Source organism: Girardinichthys multiradiatus, chromosome 6 (genome assembly GCF_021462225.1).
Source record: "Girardinichthys multiradiatus isolate DD_20200921_A chromosome 6, DD_fGirMul_XY1, whole genome shotgun sequence".
NCBI lineage: Eukaryota > Metazoa > Chordata > Actinopteri > Cyprinodontiformes > Goodeidae > Girardinichthys > Girardinichthys multiradiatus.
Window position 1 is genome coordinate 1,151,157 of NC_061799.1, and position 16,552 is coordinate 1,167,708.

Consider the following 16,552-nt stretch of genomic DNA (forward strand, 5'->3'; position numbering starts at 1 on the left):
TGAATACTTACTACTGAAGATTGCGTTGTATCTTTCGATAGAAGCAGAATGTTCACCTTCTTCGTTTCCTGAAATATTTTCCGACATTTTTTTTTCAGCTTCTCCTTACAAGTGTTCTAAAAATATTTCAGTGTAATTGGTTAAAAATAAACTTTTAGCTACCAGATTTGAAGCCGATCTCCCAGTAAAGATTGCGCTGTATCTCTCGATAGAACCAGGAATGACTGACTACGCTACCTTCAGCGCGCTTAGTTACGCCCCTTGGCCATACCCCCCGAGACACCTCAGCAACAGCGCAGACGCGTTAATTCATTAAACAGTGGATGTGTATTGTCAGACAATGCTCCAGACTTATAGCCAGGAAAGTGCTATTTTCCTCTTAATTACTTTTGACTACAGTTGTTGTGAAGACTGTCTGAGACAATACACAAGATGTCTGCTTTAATTCAATAAACAGTGACATGTCTGAGGATTTTATAACCTTTATTTTTTATTTTTTCAGTTCATTTATTTCTCTGTTTTTAGATCATCTCTACAAGTTACTGTTGCAGATTAGATTACTCAAACATTTGAGCAGAGGAAGAAAGGTTCTGTATCTACTTTTTGTCTTCCTTGTTTTTTAGATGTAAAAACATCCATCTAAATAACCCATGTTAAAACAAAATGAATTTACAATTCTGTCAGGTTCTCTCTTTTTATCAGAATTTCGTGTGATGTGCCTGCATTAAATTGACTGTTCCTTTAAAGTGGAGAAACTACATGTTTTGTTTTTAGATGTAAAAAACATCTAAAAACATACACTTAGAAAGATTCGCTTCCTTGTAATGACAACATCCGGTTAATGACAACATCCGACTAATGACAACATCCGATTAATGATGATATCCGGTTACGTCACAGGAAGCCCCAGCCACCGGAAGTCCCGCCCTAGGATGTCCCAGCCACCGGAAGTCCCGCCCACCTGCCAACCTTTCACACCTCGTTTGATTGAAGGATGTCCTTAATGTCTCTCAGGTAGTCAGCAGCACAGGAGCACCACAGGGGACTGTACTCTCACCAATCCTTTTCACTCTGTACACCTCAGACTTCCAGTACAAGACAGACTTCTGTCATCTGCAGAAATACTTGGATGATTCTGCAGTCGTGGGGTGGATCAGAGATGGACAAGAAGCTGAGTACAGGAAGGTGGTGGACCGCTTTGTGGCATGGTGTGGAAACAATCATCTCATTTTGAATGTAAAACAGAGATGATTATAGATTTGAAGAGAAATAGGAATAGGTCAAACTCTATTTCTATCATGGGAGAAGAAGTGGAGGTGGTGGAGGAGTATAAACACCTTGGTGTTCACCTGGACAACAGACTAGAATGGAGATGCAACGGTGAAGAAGCGACAGACTGTACTTCTTAATGAAGCTTAAGTCCTTCAGTGCTTCCAGCAAGGTGCTGCAGATCTTCTATAAGTCTGTTGTGGAAAGTGTGATCTCTTCTGCCATCATCTGCTGGGGAAGCAGCATCAGAACCAGGGACTTAAAAAAGCTCAACAAGCTGATAAAGAAGGCTGGTTCTGGTTCTGGAGACTCCTCTGGAACCTCTGGAGATCATTGTGGAAAGGATTCTTTATAAAATGAAGAATATTATGGAGAACCCTGAGCATCCTCTTCATCAGTGTTGTACAACAACAGTCTTCAGTCAGAGGCTTCTTCAGATCTGCTGTAAGATGGAGCGCTACAGGAGATCCTTCCCGCCCACAGCCATCAGCATCTACAACGACTCTTTGAAGAAACCTTCATAATATGAGCTATAACAACATTTAAGTATATTTGAATATGATTTGAATGTGTTGATTATATTGTTTTGTGCAGTGTATTATAAAGTAAGATACAAAGTGCTTTGCATATAACATACAGGTCCTTCTCAAAATATTAGCATATTGTGATAAAGTTCCTTATTTTCCATAATGTCATGATGAAAATTTAACATTCATATATTTTAGATTCATTGCACACTAACTGAAATATTTCAGGTCTTTTATTGTCTTAATACGGATGATTTTGGCATACAGCTCATGAAAACCCAAAATTCCTATCTCACAAAATTAGCATATCATTAAAAGGGTCTCTAAACGAGCTATGAACCTAATCATCTGAATCAACGAGTTAACTCTAAACACCTGCAAAAGATTCCTGAGGCCTTTAAAACTCCCAGCCTGGTTCATCACTCAAAACCCCAATCATGGGTAAGACTGCCGACCTGACTGCTGTCCAGAAGGCCACTATTGACACCCTCAAGCAAGAGGGTAAGACACAGAAATAAATTTCTGAACGAATAGGCTGTTCCCAGAGTGCTGTATCAAGGCACCTCAGTGGGAAGTCTGTGGGAAGGAAAAAGTGTGGCAGAAAACGCTGCACAACGAGAAGAGGTGACCAGACCCTGAGGAAGATTGTGGACAAGGGCCGATTCCAGACCTTGGGGGACCTGCGGAAGCAGTGGACTGAGTCTGGAGTAGAAACATCCAGAGCCACCGTGCACAGGCGTGTGCAGGAAATGGGCTACAGGTGCCGCATTCCTCAGGTCAAGCCACTTTTGAACCAGAAACAGCGGCAGAAGCGCCTGACCTGGGCTACAGAGAAGCAGCATTGGACTGTTGCTCAGTGGTCCAAAGTACTTTTTTCGGATGAAAGCAAATTCTGCATGTCATTCGGAAATCAAGGTGCCAGAGTCTAGAGGAAGACTGGGGAGAAGGAAATGCCAAAATGCCAGAAGTCCAGTGTCAAGTACCCACAGTCAGTGATGGTCTGGGGTGCCGTGTCAGCTGCTGGTGTTGGTCCACTGTGTTTTATCAAGGGCAGGGTCAATGCAGCTAGCTATCAGGAGATTTTGGAGCACTTCATGCTTCCATCTGCTGAAAAGCTTTATGGAGATGAAGATTTCATTTTTCAACATGACCTGGCACCTGCTCACAGTGCCAAAACCACTGGTAAATGGTTTACTGACCATGGTATCACTGTGCTCAATTGGCCTGCCAACTCTCCTGACCTGAACCTCATAGAGAATCTGTGGGATATTGTGAAGAGAACGTTGAGAGACTCAAGACCCAACACTTTGGATGAGCTAAAGGCCGCTATCGAAGCATCCTGGGCCTCCATAAGACCTCAGCAGTGCCACAGGCTGATTGCCTCCATGCCACGCCGCATTGAAGCAGTCATTTCTGCAAAAGGATTCCCGACCAAGTATTGAGTGCATAACTGTACATGATTATTTGAAGGTTGACGTTTTTTGTATTAAAAACACTTTTCTTTTATTGGTCGGATGAAATATGCTAATTTTGTGAGATAGGAATTTTGGGTTTTCATGAGCTGTATGCCAAAATCATCCGTATTAAGACAATAAAAGACCTGACATATTTCAGTTAGTGTGCAATGAATCTAAAATATATGAATGTTAAATTTTCATCATGACATTATGGAAAATAATGAACTTTATCATAATATGCTAATATTTTGAGAAGGACCTGTACAGTGTAAATAAGAAGGTTTTGAAAACAGATGCTTTGCAAAACAATGTACAGCACTTGAGGTATTCCCCTTTTTTTCACAACCACAAATGTGAACGTATTAAGTAAGTATTTTATTTGAAATATAATGTGCCACATTATTGTGAAGTGAAAAGAAAATGATACATAGTACAATGCAGTACAATTGTTTTCAGAAATAGAAATCTTGAAAGTGAGTTCCGCCCCCCTCTAAAGGAAATCCAGCGCAACCTTTATTAGTCTAGCTGTGTGCAACTTCATCTCAGTATAACTGCACCTGTTCTGTTTCTGGCCTCAGAGGTTTGTTAGACAACAGAGCTCAACCAGCATTATGGAGACCAAGGAACACAACAGACAGGTCAGGAAAAAATTCCGGAGAAGTTAAAAGCAGGCAAGGTTTGAAAACATTATCTCCAACTGTAAGACATCTCACAGAGCTCTGTTCAATCTATCATTTGAACATGGAAACATTGTGGCACAACTACAGACCTACCAAGACATGAACGTCCACCTGAACGGATACAGGTTCATTCAGGTGGACGCTATCAGTTTAATGATAACCCTTGTATGTCAGTTTAGCTCCCTTTAAATCCCACTTGATTGACCACCCCCCAGAGATCCTCACCAGCACTCAGCTTAGTCTCCGCAAACCACAGCCAGCTCAGAACATTCCAGTGAACCATTGGCCACTAGCCATGAAGTCACCATGCTTACCTGCTAGGACCAACAGGCCCCAGCAGGTAACTGAAATTCTTTCAGTTGTACATTTTCCTTAGTTTTCTCTAAGTCAGAAACACGTATTATTTCATAAACATATAAAAACATGTCAAGGATCTATCCCTTCAATAAAATCAACTTTATCTCCACTGTTGGCTGAATCCAGACCAGATGAGTGGACAGAATCTCCGCCTTCATCTGGCACTGTAATAAGCTCCAAAGCTTTGAGTGAGGTAAAATACCGTTTGGCATGTCCTGCTTTTTGGGGTTTCATAAATGTATGCGAGTGTTTAAGTGTGTGTTGAGTGGCTAGTGTGTGTGTGTGTGTGTTTGTAAAAGAGCAATAAATACTAAAGTTAAATTAAACACATTAAATGGCTCTAACACCTGCCCTTTTGTTCCATCATTTCCAAAAATATAAATTTCACACCGATTCCGATTCAATTCAAATCAGTCCAACTCATTCCAGTCACTATGGTTTACTGGCATCCCAAAGTTTTAGAAATGGTTTAGTATCACCTTCCAGACTGAAAGATGTTACCGTCTATTTAGAATTTTTTTTAGATCATGTGTTGCTTTTTTTATTTACATGGAAAAACAAAACCAGGAGAAAGTTAATTTTAGATTCCAATATAAAACATGGGCCTCTGGAATAACACAAACTGTCCCAAACATCTCCAGGGTGTGTTTGAAGCGTAGCAGCTGCAGATTCAGGTTCTGTCAGGTTTTGGGCTGTTGAGTGAATCGGTAGAATGGAGATCTGTAGAGTACTTCAGAGAAACATCCAGACCCACCACAGGCCCCACTACGCTGAGCCAGGTCAGCACATAGTTCACTGGCCTGTTGGCATGAACAGAAACAGGTCAATGGGTTAACATGGTTCCAAGCTGAGGACATCACACATCCTGACGCATTATTCTAAGGCAACTGGCAGCTCTTTTTCTTGAGCCATGTCTTGGCCTTGGATTGAGATATTCCTAATCACAAATCTGTAAAATAACTGTTGTTCCCAAAACCAATCAGTCATTTAGGAATACTGAGTCCCAGTCTAATAATTTATTAAAATTGTATAAAAACCTACACCTTGTATATGTCTGAAAACTCAGACTTCACATCATTAGCATTACATTTACTAACTTAGCAATGATGTTCAGGACATTTGCCTAGAAGTTCCTGCAGGGCAGCCTCAATATGCTGCTCCAACCCAAGTTAACCCAGCTGGAACCAGTTTGGCCATTCTCCTCTGACCTCTGGCATCAACAAGGCATTTGCGCCAACAGAACTGCCGCTCACTGGATATTTTCTCTTTTTCGAACCATTCTCTGTAAACCCTAGAGATGGTAGTGCGTGAAAATCCCAGTAAATCAGAGGTTTCTGTAATACTCAGACCAGCCTATCTGGCACCAACAACCATGCCACGTTCAAAGTCACTTAAATCAACTTTCTTCCCCATTCTGATGCTCAGTTTGAACTGCAGCAGATCATCTTGACCATGTCTACATGCCTAAATGTATTGAGTTGCTGCCATGTGATTGGCTGATTAGAAATTTGTGTAAACGAGCAGTTGGACAGGTGTAGCTAATAAAGTGGCCGCTGGTTGTATGTGGTTCAAGAAAGAGATGTTATCAAGTCATTTTTACCAAATCTTAGACAATTGAAGCGATTTCAAATCATATCCGTTTCAGGATGAATATAGCCAAGGTACACCACTAATGCTGATTGATATACAGGTGTTGGACAATGAAACTGAAACACCTGTCATTTTAGTGTGGGAGGTTTCATGGCTAAATTGGACCAGCCTGGTAGCCAGTCTTCATTGATTGCACATTGCACCAGTAAGAGCAGAGTGTGAAGGTTCAATTAGCAGGGTAAGAGCACAGTTTTGCTCAAAATATTGAAATGCACACAACATTATGGGTGACATACCAGAGTTCAAAAGAGGACAAATTGTTGGTGCACGTCTTGCTGGCGCATCTGTGACCAAGACAGCAAGTCTTTGTGATGTATCAAGAGCCACGGTATCCAGGGTAATGTCAGCATACCACCAAGAAGGACAAACCACATCCAACAGGATTAACTGTGGACACAAGAGGAAGCTGTCTGAAAGGGATGTTCGGGTGCTAACCCGGATTGTATCCAAAAAACATAAAACCACAGCTGCCCAAATCACGGCAGAATTAAATGTGCACCTCAACTCTCCTGTTTCCACCAGAACTGTCCATCAGGAGCTCCACAGGGTCAATATACACGGCCGGGCTGCTATAGCCAAACCTTTGGTCACTCATGCCAATGACAAACGTTGGTTTCAATGGTGCAAGGAGCGCAAATCTTGGGCTGTGGACAATGTGAAACATGTATTGTTCTCTGATGAGTCCACCTTTACTGTTTTCCCCACATCCAGGAGAGTTACGGTGTGGAGAAGCCCCAAAGAAGCGTACCACCCAGACTGTTGCATGCCCAGAGTGAAGCATGGGGGTGGATCAGTGATGGTTTGGGCTGCCATATCATGGCATTCCCTTGGCCCAATACTTGTGCTAGATGGGCGCGTCACTGCCAAGGACTACCGAACCATTCTTGAGGACCATGTGCATCCAATGGTTCAAACATTGTATCCTGAAGGCGGTGTCGTGTATCAGGATGACAATGCACCAATACACACAGCAAGACTGGTGAAAGATTGGTTTGATGAACATGAAAGTGAAGTTGAACATCTCCCATGGCCTGCACAGTCACCAGGTCTAAATATTATTGAGCCACTTTGGGGTGTTTTGGAGGAGCGAGTCAGGAAATGTTTTCCTCCACCAGTATCACGTAGTGACCTGGCCACTATCCTGCAAGAAGAATAGCTTAAAATCCCTCTGACTACTGTGCAGGACTTGTATATGTCATTCCCAAGACGAATAGATGCTGTATTGGCCGCAAAAGGAGTCCCTACACCATACTAATAAATTATTGTGGTCTAAAACCAGGTGTTTCAGTTTCATTGTCCAACCTCTGTACATGCTACACATATTAAGGATTTAATTAGGAATATTCTGTCACCACCTGGTGGCAGAATGTAAACTACATCTGGTTCTTCAAAGTGGAAGTTATGGAAACCCTGAAAGGCAGGTGAAAAAAAAGGAATTGACTCTTTTTTAAGTCTGACTAAATGACTTTAGAAATTGCAGTAAGACTTGTTACCTGACAACTGAAAATATTGGTGTTTAAAGGTAACTACCAGACACTTATGAACACAAAACATCTTTCAAGAATTATTATTATATTGTTATTGTTACCTGGCAGTCATGCATGGACAGTACAGAGAAAAAATGTTTATAGTAACAATGAAATATATTAAAACAGCTCAAAATAGCTTGGATTGAGAACCCTTGATGCTACCTGTTTTGATTCCTTGCAGCCTGCAGCACAGGCCCCATGAACTCCTGTGTTCTACAAGGGTGAAGAAAAAAGAACGGCTGGCCCAGCAAGGGATGCTCCTATCACACAGACAGATTTCAGCAGAGCTTCACAGAGACCGATGTGTACAAAGAAAAAGATGGTAGTTCCTACCTGCTGAGTTATTGCATTCAGAGGGCAGTTCTGAAGGTGAAGCCTGAAGTTTGGGTGGATGGTGCTCCACATCTCCTCTAATGTCAGGCTCCTTCCCTCTGAGACAAGAGGACAAGGAATTAAATAAGACACTAAGGGTGTTCTAAAATACACAGAAAAGTTCAAATAGCAATGCTCTGCAATGCACGTTTTTAACTCTCTAGTAGGTCGACACGATATCAGTATAACGTTTTTATTTATTTAACCTTCATTTTACCAGAAGGTCAGTTGAGATAAAATCTCAATGGGCAAATCAATGTACAGTACATAAAAACTAAATAAATAAAAAATGCACAGACAATAACTTTCAATTAAATACAAAACCAGACAGAAACTCTCAAGAATAGAGACTTCTAAACATGTGCAGGACAATAAATTTCAATAAAATGACTTTTGCAGATCATTCCAAGACCAAGGTGAAGCAAAGATCTGAGTGAATTTTGGAGACTCTGAAGAGGATCTGATGTGATGAGAGGGTGTTGTACCCACTCCTGTTTGGAGACTTGAGATAATACAGATATGGATCTAACTTGCCTAAGGTAGCTTTAGAAATAAAAGCCGGTCTTGTTGCCTCTATTGTTTCAGTCAAGGCCAGGAGAACAGAGCATAAAGTTCACAGTGGTGGGTGGAAAAATGGAAAACATTTTATTTAATTCTTACTGGATTTTCATTTATTGTTGAAAGAAGGAAGAACCTAGATTTTTGGGACAGGATTTCGAGGCGCAGCCAAGGGCCGGAGAAGGTCTGGTTTGGGGACCAGTGGAGTTCATCTCTTCTTTTTGCAGATGACTCAGCAGAGAAACTCAGTGGGAGAAAAAAAACAAAAGTGTGAAAAATTGTCCTCCTGGGTGGTAAGACGACCACTTGGATGTCTTTGCAGTTTTGAGACCAAAGGAGCAGCTGATAAAGGAACGTCTAACGAAGAAATCTAACTTTAGACCTTTAAATACTGGGTTAGCTTTCTGGTGACTGCAGCTCAATTGTTGCTAATTCTTACTTTGTACAGGTTACTCTTGGTATAAATTGTAATTTTCTATTGCGTGGTATCTTCTTTAGAAAAGTCTACCAATCCAGTAAGTTTGTATATTATCAGTTTATTTGTAGTTTGTATGCGCAACTGTGCGCATTGCACACCCTGAAAAATGGCAGATCTTTGGTGACATTTATCATACAGTTTTGTATTAGCTTTATTTGTATGTATACAGAAATATTTGCAAAAAGTACCATGCCGTTGGGTCACCACCATTTTGGTCAGGTAAACGACTGTTACTATACAGCATAACAGGCCTCGCAGCTCTGACGTCACCGAAGTTTTAAAAACCCACTGAAGCAAATGCTGAGCTGCTAATTCCAGCTGTAGTGTGCCAATACTACGCTCAGAGGTGATCTCTGTAATAATAGAAGCTCGACGGTGGGTTTACTTTTCCTCCACACTGGCCATTCCCGGAAGAGCTTGAAAAGCTGGAAATCTGTGTGATATAAGACGATCAGAAAATTCCCGATCGAAGTCGCTATCCAGGCAAAGGTGAAAATGCACAGAGGTTTCCCAAGGAGACGGATTTCGTCCTTGTTTTATCAGTCAACCTCAACGGTTAATCATATTTTTCCCATTTTGGACGAAGGAGGAGAAAGTGACCGTTTGTGGAGGTGCAACACTTGCCCACTCGCCTGCACCCCTTCTCCCAGAGGATTCATCACCAAGTAAACCTGTTTTGTTTAGTATTTTGGGACATTTTTAGTCTCTAGTCTGGCTGGGTGAGGTATATAGGTTAAGGTAACCTAGGATCACCACTAGTAAATCCAATGTATCAACTGGTTGCATGTGATATAATAATAATAATAATAATAATAATCATCATCTTTGTTGGTCATTGCACATGTACATTACAATGAAATTTGTCCTCTGCATTTAACCCATCCCTTACAGGGAGCAGTGGGCTGCCATTGTGCGGCACCCGGGGAGCATTCTGGGGCTAAGGGCCTTGCTCAGGGACCCAGAGTGGTAATCTGTGGGATACGAACCTGGCCCCCTGTGTCCCCTCTGGAACACAAACCTCCTGTTCTGACCACTAGGCCACACCTTCTCAAAATATTAGCATATTGTGATAAAGTTCCTTATTTTCCATAATGTCATGATGAAAATGTAACATTCATATATTTTAGATTCATTGCACACTAACTGAAATATTTCAGGTCTTTTATTATCTTAATACGGATGATTTTGGCATACAGCTCATGAAAACCCAAAATTCCTATATCACAAAATTAGCATATCATTAAAAGGGTCTCTAAACGAGCTATGAACCTAATCATCTGAATCAACGAGTTAACTCTAAACACCTGCAAAAGATTCCTGAGGCCTTTAAAACTCCCAGCCTGGTTCATCACTCAAAACCCCAATCATGGGTAAGACTGCCGACCTGACTGCTGTCCAGAAGGCCACTATTGACACCCTCAAGTAAGAGGGTAAGACACAGAAAGACATTTCTGAACGAATAGGCTGTTCCCAGAGTGCTGTATCAAGGCACCTCAGTGGGAAGTCTGTGGGAAGGAAAAAGTGTGGCAGAAAACGCTGCACAACGAGAAGAGGTGACCGGACCCTGAGGAAGATTGTGGAGAAGGGCCGATTCCAGACCTTGGGGGACCTGTGGAAGCAGTGGACTGAGTCTGGAGTAGAAACATCCAGAGCCACCGTGCACAGGTGTGTGCAGGAAATGGGCTACAGGTGCCGCATTCCCCAGGTCAAGCCATTTTTGAACCAGAAACAGCGGCAGAAGCGCCTGACCTGGGCTACAGAGAAGCAGCACTGGACTGTTGCTCAGTGGTCCAAAGTACTTTTTTCGGATGAAAGCAAATTCTGCATGTCATTCGGAAATCAAGGTGCCAGAGTGTGGAGGAAGACTGGGGAGAAGGAAATGCCAAAATGCCAGAAGTCCAGTGTCAAGTACCCACAGTCAGTGATGGTCTGGGGTGCCGTGTCAGCTGCTGGTGTTGGTCCACTGTGTTTTATCAAGGGCAGGGTCAATGCAGCTAGCTATCAGGAGATTTTGGAGCACTTCATGCTTCCATCTGCTGAAAAGCTTTATGGAGATTAAGATTTCATTTTTCAGCACGACCTGGCACCTGCTCACAGTGCCAAAACCACTGGTAAATGGTTTACTGACCATGGTATCACTGTGCTCAATTGGCCTGCCAACTCTCCTGACCTGAACCCCATAGAGAATCTGTGGAATATTGTGAAGAGAACGTTGAGAGACTCAAGACCCAACACTCTGGATGAGCTAAAGGCTGCTATCGAAGCATCCTGGGCCTCCATAAGACCTCAGCAGTGCCACAGGCTGATTGCCTCCATGCCACGCCGCATTGAAGCAGTCATTTCTGCCAAATGATTCCCGACCAAGTATTGAGTGCATAACTGTACATGATTATTTAAAGGTTGACGTTTTTTGTATTAAAAACACTTTTCTTTTATTGGTCGGATGAAATATGCTAATTTTGTGAGATAGGAATTTTGGGTTTTCATGAGCTGTATGCCAAAATCATCTGTATTAAGACAATAAAAGACCTGAAATATTTCAGTTAGTGTGCAATGAATCTAAAATATATGAATATTAAATTTTCATCATTACATTATAGAAAATAATGAACTTTATCACAATATGCTAATATTTTGAGAAGGACCTGTATATGCTTGAAGTTTGTGCTGAACTGTTCAGAGTGCTTTTTAGTACCGTTGGACTCTGAAGCACGGCTGCGCAACAAAGTTTTGAATGTCTGTGCTTTCACCCTGTTTTTAACATCTGAGTGCTGACTCAGTTGGAGTTTAAAGTGAACTTTAAAGTAGACTGAGGCTGTGAACTGAGCCTTGTGTTCATCTCCATTGTTCCACCGTTTATGGGCTTTGTGTTTTTCCACTGGCTTCCTGCCTCAGAGTTTGATGACCCTTTGTTTCAAGACTAGCCTGCTATCAACTGTTAGTGGCTAAGGGGGCGGGTGCAAGGTGCTTTACCGTGTCTGAGCTGCCCTGGCTCTACCATTCCAACAGCGGACAGCCGCTATCAAGACGCATCAATGGACCAAAGAAAGCTTCACCGTTTATTAATTCTGCTCCATTTTCCAAGTCAATGCAAATTGTTATTTTATTCCCATTTTGTCCATAAACTGCTGGTTTAATCTCCATCTACACTGTGCATTTTCATTTTTGGTTATTCATTTATCCCCTTTTGTAGAATAGTGCATGCTTAATTAGGTGAAAAGTTGCTGAACATGAATAGTCAGCCCTAAGAGGAGCTATTGGTTTAATACATTTTCACATAAAGAGACAGGGTTTGTCTCCGCCTTGACTTCCACCTCTCTGCCTGCTCAGACGTTTTTCTTCCCCGCTCCCTGCTTGCTTGCATTCTTTTACTCTTAACGTTTTATCTCTTAACCAAAATTATGGAATAGTTGGACTAAAACTACTTCATACCAGTGAGTCCCAAGAACTATTTTTACTTTTCCTAAAGGATTTCGAATCGAACCCGAGCAAGGTGTCGTCACAAGTGATAGGAGCGAGCCAGCTGGAATTCCCTTCCAAAACAGATCTGCCACAGGACAGAATAAAAACCAGGAAACCATCTTCTAAGAACAAGAAAAGGTATGAAATATAAAAGGTGTTTCTCAGCGCACCCTTTGCACCGATTTTCTGTGCAGATGAGATATTTAGAGACGTTGAGATGATGATTAATAACTAGTTGGAAAAAGCATGTGCTACTACATCTGTGAACTTCATCGACAACTTTAATATTTTTTGGGAAAAAAAAGACACCTCTTCAAGCAAGATTGTGGCTTGTTCTAACAGAAACTAAGTCATATAAACTGGCTCTATTGAACATTAGATCTCTGTCAGGAAAATCATTTTTAATCAATGACTTCATTACTGACCACGATCTTGATGTTATGTTTTTAACAGAAAAGTGGTTACATGAATTTAATGAAGCTCCCATTCTGATAGAGTCGACGCCTCCGAACTACAATTTTCTTTGTGAGAGCAGACAGCAAAGAAAAGGTGGAGGGGGGGGGCCACTTTGTTTAAAGATTTATTAGAGTGTAAAAAAGTATTTCTGGGCAAATTTGACTCTTTTGAATATGTGGCTCTCCAGGTAAAGAGCCCGGTCCGAACCATGTTCTTGAATATTTACAGGCCTCCTAAATCCAAAACAAACTTTATCAGTGATTTTAATGAGCTTTTATCTGTGATATGTGTTGATTATGACTGTTTAATTATTGTGGGAGACTTCAACATTCACATGGACAATCCTGAAGACAGAGGTGCAATAGATCTATGTGACACTCTTAGAAATGTTGGTTTGACTCAACATGTTAAACAGCAAACGCACAAACAGGGACATATTTTGGACTTGATCATCACTAAGGGTCTAAACATTTCCAAGGTGTTTGTAACTGATGTTGCTTTATCTGACCACTTTTCTGTTATTTTTGAAAGCATCATCTCCAATGACTCAGTTTGTCAAAGAGACATGATAAGAAAACGCATCTTTAAGGACGGTGCTGCTGAAACCTTTAACCAGATTTACTCTTCTACCTCCACTTTGCCCTGTAACACTGTAGATGAGCTGGTAGATAACTTTCATTCTAAAATCTCGGACATCATTGATTCAATTGCTCCAATTAAAGTGAAAGTCGTTTCTGGGAAGAAAATGTCTCCGTGGAGAAGTGCTCCACCAGTCAGAAGTGAAAAAAAGGAGTGTCAAAAAGCTGAACGCAGGTGGAGAAAGACTGGACTCCAGGTTCACTATATTATATATAAAGAGAGACTATACAGATATAACCTACAACTGAAAAATGCAAGGGAATCTTTCTTTTCTGAGATCATCAGTAAAAACATTAACAATGCTGGTGCATTATTTGCCACGGTTGACAGGATAACAAACCCTCCTGTAACTGTAGCATCTGAACTCCACTCTACCAGGGCCTGCAATGAATTTGCTCAATTCTTTACTGAAAAAACCCATAAGATCAGAGAGGCAGTCAGCACATCCACATCAACTCCATTACCAATGTTGTCTCCAGCTAGAACTGATTTTGACAAAATTTCCCAATTTCACCAAATAAACTACAAAATCTTAGAAGAAATCGTACAGCAACTAAGCTCTTCTTCCTGCTGTCTTGATGTTTTACCCACAGCTTTCCTTCAGAAAGCTTTGCCTGTAATAACATCTGATTTAACACAAATAATAAACACGTCCCTTTTGTCATGTGTTTTCTTCCAGGCCCTGAAAACAGCAATTATCCATCCGTATAAATGCAGACTGTGGAAGAACCACAGTGCTGGTATTATTGGACCTTAGTGCAGCATTCGATACTGTTGATCACTCCATTCTATTAGAACACCTGGAAAACTGGGTCGGCCTTTCTGGTACAGCATTCAACTGGTTTAAATCCTACTTGAAGGACAGGGACTTTTTTGTGTCAGTAGGTAACTTTACATCAGAGAGCACAAAAATCACATGTGGCGTTCCCCAAGGGTCCATCTTAGGGCCCCTTCTATTCAATATCTACATGCTCCCCCTAACTCAGATTTTAATAAACAACAACGTAAGTTATCATAACTATGCAGACGACACACAGCTATACGTTACGATGTCACCAGGTGACAATGAACCCATTCAAGCACTGGGTAAATGCTTAGAAGAAATCAATGTATGGATGGGTCTAAATTTTCTTCAGCTGAATCAAAACAAAACTCAAGTAATAATCTTTGGACTAAAGGAAGAGCGTTTAAAAGTTAGCACACAGCTTCAGTTAATACAGCTAGAAACCACCAGTCAGGCTCGAAATCTGGGTGCAATAATGAACTCAGAGACTCAAAGATTCATAACCATGTCACCTTTCAGCAATACCAAAAACAGGGACTGTAAGATGCTGTTTTATGTGTGACTAACCCAAAGTGAATGCTCTAAAATAGAGCACAGGAGCACCGTAGCTGCATGAGTACAGGATGTGATATTCGTACTGAAGCACCAGGCTGCTGCTGTTCGTCTCTGTGTAGCTACCATCATCTTCCTCATCCATGTCAACTCGGGGGATGTCAGGGCCAGTGGAAGCCACCAGGTCCAGCTGTGATGGAACACAGTGTGGAGCTCATTCTGTCAGACACTGTTATCTTTACCTGCTTCAAAGTGATATATTTACATTTTCCTTTTCATGTCCTGTTGAATCCCAGGGGGTCTCTGGCTCTGAGTGTAAACCAACCCCCTCCTGTTTGTGAAGTGGACCCCAGTCAGTGGGAACTGACCTGAGTGCAGTCTTCCTGAGGTAGCCCTCCTTTAAGCCCTGCAGCCATATTTGGAAATGACCAAAAAACGTTTCTATTAACTTTTGAGCTCTGTGTGCAGTGATAGAGGCAGGACAAACCTCCTCACCTGAACTGCTTCCCACCTCCAGCCATCCTCCAGCTGATTCGAGCGCTGGAGGAACAGCTGACAGCACAGACAGAACTGCTCCTCATCCAGGACATGGCAGCTCATCTCTGAAAGAGGACATGGAGACATGGAATAAACTGTAGAACAGGAGAGGCTGCACGCACTTCCACACATACCTTCACAAAACCAAACGTACATCAAAACTACTGAAGATGAAGTTTTTCTAATGACCCTACTGGAGAAAGATGCAGCTACGTGTGAGTGACCGTGTGCTGCTTGCTGGTAGAAGGGTTTATTAAAAAGCTCTGTTTCTACAGTTTACAGTCCTTTTATTGAGACGTCAGAGTTTTCTAGAGCAGCCTCCGTCACCAATAAACCATCTTCCAACAGCTTCTAATACTCGTTCCTCTTTAAGAACATAACAGAGCGCATTTACTTGCTAAGCTGAAAACCATCACAACCAAAACAACGGATTTATGTTCTACATGAGGCCAATCAAACGGTAATAATCGATACAAGGTACTCATTCATTTCTGCTTTAACTTCCTATAGACAGTCTTTCCGACGGAGTCGTGAAAAGCAGCGGAAGAAGCTGATTCGGAGGTTTACCTCGGCATCATCTTGAGCTCAGACTCCTTAAAAAACTACGTGCCGAAAGTTCCTCTCCTTGTTGCTACAGGTAACTGTGATTATGTTGGAGCAATGTTAAAATCGGACTGGCGGAGAAACCGCTACATTTTCATATCGGAATTCATTTTTAGAGGGAATTTCTATGACTTGAAACCTAAAAATGTTACCTTCTGAGTAAATGCTGCAAACAGCATCACTTAGCGCTGACAGATCGATCGCATCATCTGGCTTTCTTCTTCTTCTTCTTCTTCTTCTACTGCTACTACTTCTTCTGGCATTTTTATGGTGGATAGTAGACCAACTGAAACGCTTATTACTGCCACCTACTGGACAGTAACTTTCCATCATCCATCCATTGTCCATCGCTCAGCCTTTCAGGGTCAGGGGGGCGTCTCTTCAGTGGTCAAACAGGTCGCCAGTCCATTACAGCAGTGGTTCCCAACCTTTTTTGACTTGTGTACCCTCTGAGCCTTTTTGTATTCTCCCATATATATGTATATGGGGGAATATATATATATTATATATATATATATATATATATATATATATATATATATATATATATACACACATTACAGATTCTTTATTTTCATGACTATGAATATTGTAGCTTCACACTGAAGGCATCAAAACTATGAATTAACACATGTGGAATTA

The 16,552-nt window shown here is 41.5% G+C and overlaps 1 protein-coding gene across 2 annotated transcripts; it reads right to left on the bottom strand.

The window, feature by feature from the left end:
* Positions 1-3,607: 3,607 nt before the first annotated feature.
* atg10 (ATG10 autophagy related 10 homolog (S. cerevisiae)) lies at positions 3,608-16,288 on the bottom strand. 2 transcript variants are annotated; one of them, XM_047367218.1, is made up of 7 exons: positions 16,063-16,288; positions 15,266-15,372; positions 15,036-15,176; positions 14,786-14,960; positions 7,803-7,900; positions 7,632-7,729; positions 3,608-5,090 (listed from the first exon to the last, which is right to left on the bottom strand). In XM_047367218.1, the coding sequence occupies exons 1-7, from the start codon at positions 16,256-16,258 to the stop codon at positions 4,961-4,963; spliced, it is 945 nt and encodes a 314-aa protein (XP_047223174.1). In that variant the 5' UTR covers positions 16,259-16,288; the 3' UTR covers positions 3,608-4,960. The 2 variants fall into 2 exon arrangements, with proteins under 2 accessions (XP_047223174.1, XP_047223175.1); XM_047367219.1 differs by lacking the exon at positions 16,063-16,288 and adding an exon at positions 15,875-16,018.
* Between the last annotated feature and the right edge of the window lie 264 nt (positions 16,289-16,552).